At 37.3% G+C, this 7,925-nt stretch overlaps 2 protein-coding genes across 2 annotated transcripts; both read right to left on the reverse strand.

The window, feature by feature from the left end:
- On the reverse strand, nucleotides 1-1,851 carry LOC122310426. Its single transcript, XM_043124308.1, has 5 exons — nucleotides 1,839-1,851; nucleotides 1,482-1,757; nucleotides 1,087-1,161; nucleotides 693-961; nucleotides 1-601 (listed from the first exon to the last, which is right to left on the reverse strand). Exons 1-5 carry the CDS (start codon nucleotides 1,849-1,851, stop codon nucleotides 368-370), a joined length of 867 nt encoding a protein of 288 aa, XP_042980242.1. The 3' UTR covers nucleotides 1-367.
- Nucleotides 1,852-2,236: 385 nt separating this feature from the next.
- LOC122310427 lies at nucleotides 2,237-4,533 on the reverse strand. The gene is made up of 5 exons (XM_043124309.1): nucleotides 3,996-4,533; nucleotides 3,602-3,721; nucleotides 3,385-3,511; nucleotides 3,138-3,225; nucleotides 2,237-3,031 (listed from the first exon to the last, which is right to left on the reverse strand). Exons 1-5 carry the CDS (start codon nucleotides 4,531-4,533, stop codon nucleotides 2,237-2,239), a joined length of 1,668 nt encoding a protein of 555 aa, XP_042980243.1.
- Between the last annotated feature and the right edge of the window lie 3,392 nt (nucleotides 4,534-7,925).

Consider the following 7,925-nt stretch of genomic DNA (forward strand, 5'->3'; position numbering starts at 1 on the left):
AACACACAGTCAGCAAATCTGGCACAACATATTTCAACACCGGGATTGGTAGCTTAATCCCGGTATTTATTAGAGTAACGAATAATTGCTATACCATGAAATACTAAATTTCAAACGTTAAATGAAAAAGAAAGTGGGAAATTTGATAATGTCAACTTAAACAGCCTAAATCTTATACCTTCTCTTCAAGAATCCGCACAAAAGATTTGCGACCTGCTGTGTGGTTAATAATCAGCCTCTTCCTATTCTCCCGATTTTTAGTAGAAATTTTCTGCCATTAAAAACCCATTAAATGTAAGCATTACAATATAACAAATACAAACATCCAAGAAATTAGGTTTTACATTAACCAACTGAATTTAATGGGTTATTGACCACCCTTGACACATACCTTGAACGCCTCGCTACCCCATCTACCACATAGCTTCACCCAAACAAGGGGGCTAACTAGAACAGTACCATTAGCCAATGCTTCGTCGTGGTTGGCATATGATAAATATATCCTATGGAGTTCATGGTGAAATGCATTAAAGCGCTTCCGAAGCTGTTTTGTTACTGTCAATCGATGGTTCTCCAATTCCCAATCAAGTTCAAAATCACCCTACATATGTAATCAAACATATAGACCAAATCATCAATTAAACCACAACCACAGAAAACCCATCAAAATGATATAGAATGGGTTGTCTTACCCGAACACGATCGATTAACTCATCCTTATGTGCTTGGGGAACATCACTCCATCTTGGATAACTCATATCACAATGATGTTTGACTATCCATGTTAATCGTGTTGTAAACATGTTGGCGTTTGAACAGCATGGTGCTGTTTCTCCATTGTTTATCTTCAACAACACCTTTCCATGTTTCCGCAATTTCTCAAATTCAGTGTACTTGGCTGGCCCACGTCCACGTCTCCTCTGCGCCTGGTTCACTACAGGCTCCGTAGGGATGTCCTCACCTGTATAGACATAATAAAAAATAATATATGGTTAGGAGGCTAATGTATTATTATTAACTTTATTGTAACACCATGTAACGTGTAATCATTGTATATTTTTTATGTCACACATATATGAACCATACCGATTTGGCAACTAGCAGGATTTGCCTCTATATTGGGTGAGGTCACTAAGTTAGGCTCTGTGGGGATGTCCACACCTATATGACATAATAACAATATTTCAATCTAGTTACTTATAAATTAACCAAGCATTCCTATTGTAACCACCATGATATGTATATTCAATATGTGAAAAAAATATGCTTGAATGTGAACTATACTCGTTTGGACTCTAGCACGCTCTGCCTCTATAGTGGGTGACGTCACTCTGTTAGGCTCCGTTGGGGCATTCACACTTGTATGACATCATAACAGTAATGTCTAGTGACCATATGATGGAATAGTCAAATATACTTCAAGATCAAAATATGTTTATTTTGAGCTGGCCTTATAAAATAGACACTATTTATGAAAATACCGATTTGAACTCTATCAGGCTCTGGCCTTATAATGGGTGAGGTGACGCTGTCAGGCTCGGCCACCAATGTTGTGGCCGCACACGGTGGTTCCCATGGATGGCTTGGGGGTTGGGTAGAGTCATCTGAGCTAGCCTCCTCCACGTCTCCTGGTGAATGGTATGAACTAATCCGAGCACCCCGAGGCCACCGGGCTCGACATGAATAAGGCACCAATCTTCTACCACGGAATGCTCGGCCTCTGGGCCGACCACGGCCACTAGCTCCCACTACCTCGCCTGCATTTAATTAACATCTCATTTTAGTTAGGATCATATCTAGAGCATATTTTAATTTCCAAAGCATGTCTGAATATGTACCTCGGCCGTTCATGCTCCTCGTTAACGCCTAATGTTGAGATGGGATTGCGATAGTTTTTTTAATAGGACTATATCCCCAGTTTTCACTCCTTCGCCCAACCTGAGATGGAATAATAGAAAAAAAATATCAATCTAGTCAAGTGTAGTGAACAAATATAATCTCACACTCCAATAAGATAACCTCATTAAATTAATAAGTCTGAAAATGAGTATCGAAAATTCAGTACCCTAATATTAAATTTATTCTTGTTGCTCGGGTTTAAATAAATCAAGTCAAATGCAAGTTCATGCTTATAACAGAATTTTCGATGGAACAACCTAGTGAGAATTCAAAATATATGCATATAGATATGGTAAAACATTGAGAATTCACCTAATATCATGAAGTTGGCAATTGGTTATTCTGAGTCAGAGTCTTCCTCGGTGGATGGGTCCTCATCTGAATCTTCCCAATCACCATAAGCATCTCCAGAACCAGATGGAACCATACCATCATGAATAAAATCTGGTGAATTTCTACATGGACCACCCGGCTCCATGTGGTCTCGTGCATCAATATGGGTAGGTTCTATATCAATCCTACTAAGTGGAGTTGACACTAGACTTGCATCACAATGCAAAAGTGGATAGTCATATGGGGACTCATTCTCTTGATAGGCATCATCGTCACTTGATTCGCCATCATTACTATCTAAAACCCTCTGCACTGGAGGAATGTCATACACATTCCTATTATTGTACTTCTGCACAACATACCAGTTCCCTTTCGCCCTTATATCCCTAATGTAAAAACACTGGGAAGCCTGGCATGCCAACACATATGGTTCGTCCTTATACCAGGTCCTATTAAAATTGACACTAGTTAAATGATCGTCAACTCGTACCCCCCGTTTCTTATCACCAACATCAAACCAATCACAACTGAACAAGTATACTCTACGACCTCCCATGTAGTGTAACTCCACAACATCATTGATAACACCATAAAAGTCTACATTATCAGTAGCTTGGTCACCAGTTACTAATACCCCACAATTTTGTGAACGCCGGTGAATTTCACGAGACTTCGTATGGAACCGTTTACCATTTATAATGCAGGCAGCATATGATGCAACCCAACGGTCAGGACCGCAAGCTAACGCATACAAATCTTGAGACACCTCAAGTGGATTGTTGTTACGCTGGTCCAGAACCTACATGAATATCGGTATGGTTATCATGAACTTATAGTGTCAGTGATATTGTTATATCACTGTCAGGTATAATTACACAAAGTAGATAACTAGCAAGCTAACTTACACGTTGCTTGAACCAAATTGGAAACTCAGTTTGGTGCATGCGATCTACAGAATTTGGGTTTGACACCCTACATTTGTCGTAGTGTTCCCTGCATTTGGTGGGGAAGAAAATGATGGCGAATCAGAAATTGTCAGTGACGTAATTTTATAAAGCGAATGGTAGTAGGTTGTTTTGAGAAAGCACGAAGGAAGTAATGATTGCTTACTCTAAATACGATCCAATCTCAATACAGTTGTTTAGCACGTACCAAATCGCTGCTGTATGGAGTTCAACTTCTAATTGCACATTATTAGCCATACCCAAAGGACGAAGTTTCTGGTTGAAAATTTTGAACCCATCTATAGTCTCCTCTTCAACACTATCAATGTTGCGATCTGCTCAATTAAACTTCGTCTCAACATCTTGGAGATACATGGAGCAAAATGTCAAACACTCGATGTGAACCCAGGCTTCCGCTATTGAACCTTCTGGAAGTGCTTTATTCTTAACATACTGCTTGAATTTTCCCAGATACCTCTCAAATGGGTACATCCACCGATATTGAACTGGACCTCTGAGAATAGCCTCACGGGGTAAGTGTACAACTAGGTGGACCATAACATCAAAAAAAGATGGAGGGAATATCATCTCTAGTTTGCATAGAATGGTGACGATGTCAACTTGAAGCTTAGATAGGCGATGCACATCTAATGTTCGGGCACACAACTCTTTGAAGAAACTACTAAGTTCAGTCAAAGCCAATGCAATGTCCCTCTTTAAGAACCCCCCCCCCCCCCCCCCCCCCACAGCAATAGGTAGTAGTGTTTGCAAAAAAAACATGATGGTCATGGCTTTTCAGCCCAGAGATTTTGGAATCACGTATAGATACACAATGCGTGATATTGGCAGCGAACCCATCTGGAAATTTAACCTCAGCAAGCCACTCACAGAATTTATTCTTTTCATCTCCATGTAATGTGTATGATGCATGTGGCATTGTAACACGTTCACCTTCACGTTTCAAATGTAATTCCTTTCTGAAGCCCAAGATCTCTAAGTCACGCCGGGAATTAGCGTTATCTTTTGTCTTGCCGGGAATGTTCATAAAAGTGCCCAATATGTTATCAGAAATATTCTTCTCAACATACATAACATCTAGATTATGTCTAAGCCGCAAAGTTGACCAATAAGGTAGTTTGAAAAAGATGCTTTTCTTTGTCCAGTTCAACTCTTCCGCAGTGCGTTTTCTCTTCCTACGAGATTTTCCAAAATGAATATCTCCAAGCATTTGTAGTTGAGTTAAAAGATCCGCTCCTTCAACCATAGTTGGTGGCATGCGAAGATCTTCTTTACCGTTGAACAAGGCTTTTCTCGTTCGCCACATGTGATCTGTCGGTAAGAGACGTCGATGTCCCATATAACAATGTTCTTGATTTACTTAGACCAAATGGATGCTATTCCACCAACAAATGCATAAAGAGAACAAACACAACAAAAAGGATGCTATTCCACCAAATGCGATCATAATAACTCCAATGCACATTTGCTTTAATAAACATGTTATCCATATAACCCAAAGCTCATCTGCCTACCTCCGCAATATTGTGAGAAAGTGGTTGCTTCCAACAAATTGTACAACTGCTCTACACTGGGGACATATGGTACACTTGAAAGTTTCTCTTGAGATCTCCTTAACCACTCTGAGAAGCACCCATTGCTGAAAATAACAACTAACAACTTCAACAGGAATCTTTAGATAGAAAATAAAAAAAGCCATAAGGATGGCAGCTAAGCAAAAAATGCCATAATCTGCAAAGTAAGTTACAGACCACAAGTTTAGAAAAAAAGGAGCAACAGTAACAACATCATGCCATATATTTTATTTTCTTGTCAGATTTTGCATGCTATATATATAACAGAAATTTGGTAAAACCAAACCGAGAGATCTACGTTATCAGCATGGCACTCATATGAGAATTAACAACCCTCAAGGGAAAATTTAAAGGTAAGAAATACACACAATAAATTACTGTCAAAGCTGGGGTTTCCTTGCAGATTTCTAGGCTAGGTATTAACATGAATCTATAGCCAAGATACCCTAGAGTATATTCAAACAAAAAATAATTTGCTGATGTATCCGGGCACAGAACATGGATGTATATTGAACCATAGCCAAAAAATTACAGAGTTATGTTTCCAACCCACACTGATAATCCCTCCTGCAACAATACGCTCACAGAATATCCACTTTTCAGATGTATATAATAGGCTCATACCCTTCTTTAAACACAATAATATTACTAATTCACATGCATTATAACACAACCAATATTTATAGGGCCCAAAGGAATTTTGACTTTAAATAAGTAATGAGCAGCAGAGAGTTATACATTGCGATTTCTCATCGACAAGATCAGCCGTATTGAACTACAGAATACCAATGTGAATAGATTCTGACCTTCTCTATCAGGGCCTGGAATAATTTCAGTTCCACACTTGATGAGAATAGTGATTTGTCATGGCCAACAGTCTCATTAACAAGTATCGTGTGGGAACTATATCACCTAAAAAATTATAATATAAATGTCAGTCTTCTGTTGCCAAATAAATGAATACAAATTACAATTTGTGTGACTACTTGAAAAAGGCTCCAAGTCTAGTGCTTCAATTAAATGTCCTAGTTTTCAAAGTTCCGGAATCAAAGTCTTCATTAGGCACCTTGGCTCTTGTATGAGGAAGAAAATGCAGCATGCAAGCAAATCGTGTAAGGGTACAAGTTAAATCTGAACTTGGAGAAGTAGTCAAGCCTGGGTAAACATCGAATTATTACTATATCTTTCACGATCTATTCTTTATCTGACAATGTTGTTGTGAACAATAGTTGAACAGCATATTTGATATATGCTGACAGAGTCGTATTAATTATGCACAAGTTCATTTAACATGCTCTAGGGTATTACAGCTTCAATACCAATACCTTTTTGTTGTATTAATAGGTAATATTAATTACATATATATTTTGTGCTATTATCTGCATCTACAAATTACTTCCATAGCTTTGACCAAATTTTATATATTTTGTCAAAGCTAGGATCTTGTTGTTTACCAAACCTACTTTGTTCCGTTTTACAAATCTTTGCAATTCCCACACTTATGGGTGGGTCTACGCCCACCACTCCCAGCTCCAGTTGGGATCCATCATGGGTTCTAATTAAAAAATACTTCTTTAATCACTATCTAATGGGAAAAATTAAAAAACGCTGATTAAAAAAATTCACCTCTCAAACACTGAGCAGTAAGTTTGAGAGGTGAGAGTAGCATTTTTCTAGCTTATAATTGGCCTTTCTTCCGTTATTAGACCGGTGTAGATGGTATATGTTTTAATTATATTTTCCTTTGAAGAAAAATGCATTTTTCTAAGACCACAGAAATTTTCTTGAGAACCAAACAGACTATAGAGAAGGGGGGGAAAAATAATGAAACTCAATAGATCCACATGTATGGGGGAAAGGAAGAGTCAATTCAAGATTACAGCTCAAAAGTTAAGTCCTAACCCAGACAAAGAAATATAAAGAACAACCTATAAAACATTGAAAACAATAAGTAACTAATTTGTTGATATTTCAAGAACTAAAAAGACAGTACAAAAAAAAATAGAGATACCCAAAAATTATAGAAGCAAATCAACCAAAAGAGCCAAGTCTGATTCCAAGGAAAATGAAGGCCTGTAATTTATATTACTGACTACAGTAATATAAATAAAGTGGAGAGGGAAGACTCGAAGAACATACCTGCTGCAACTTTTGTGGATCGGAAAGAGAACTGAAGACTGATCAACAACTCGGAAATAATTCAGTAAGAATATGCATAAGAGGAAGGTTTTCCTTTTCCTCTGGGCTTCACATCCAAGTAGCAGGCGAATGACGAGTGAGAAACTAGACCAAACTCTGATCACTGCCCTTTGAACATGCCTAACAAAATGGATAAATGAAGATTAAATTCAAGAAAGTTCATAATAATAAATATCTTGAGGGTAGCATAAATATCGACATTTCCAACATAACATTAGCATACTGGCTCAAGTTGGACTAATTCAAAAAACTCAACAACCTCTAATTATATGTTCCAATTGGCCAAAATCGACCATGCAAAAAAGTACGATTGAAATTAGCGTCTTATCGTGTACCTCGGGGCTATCAGAAGGAAGAAGTCTAAGTGACTTGGTAGACTCAATCGAGGGGTGGAAAATGTCCGTAGCAAGAAAATAGGAATGCACCAAAATCTTGCACATCTGAATCGTTTTATGACCTTTTAGTGGCATTATAATTGAGGGTTAAATGTTTAATCATTAAGCAGTTTTGGAATTCAAAACTATTAGTTCTTTTATTCTATCATTTGGTTAAAAGAATTTACACCATTGAGATCACCTAATGATTAATCATTCGAACTTCAATTATTAAGATAACCCAAAACATGATATGAATGAAATTCAATAAGCTTTAAAATAAATAAATATGATATGAATCACCAATTAAATAGAATCTCCATCATAACAACATGAACGACCAATAAATAAATATGACTCTTCTAATATATACTGGAAACATTGGAATCAAATTGTCAATTTGATCCATTACACTCATAACCCAATCGAAGATTGCAGTAGACTGTAGTAGTTAAACCAGGATATAATTATAGATCAATATTAGGTTAAATGTACTAATAATAGCAATGATTCATACAGAAGTAATAAAATCATAAAATCAACAGCATGTCACATACATATGCATAAAATCAATCCAAACAAAT

The sequence above is a fragment of the Carya illinoinensis genome, chromosome 5 (assembly GCF_018687715.1).
Source record: "Carya illinoinensis cultivar Pawnee chromosome 5, C.illinoinensisPawnee_v1, whole genome shotgun sequence".
Lineage (NCBI taxonomy): Eukaryota > Viridiplantae > Streptophyta > Magnoliopsida > Fagales > Juglandaceae > Carya > Carya illinoinensis.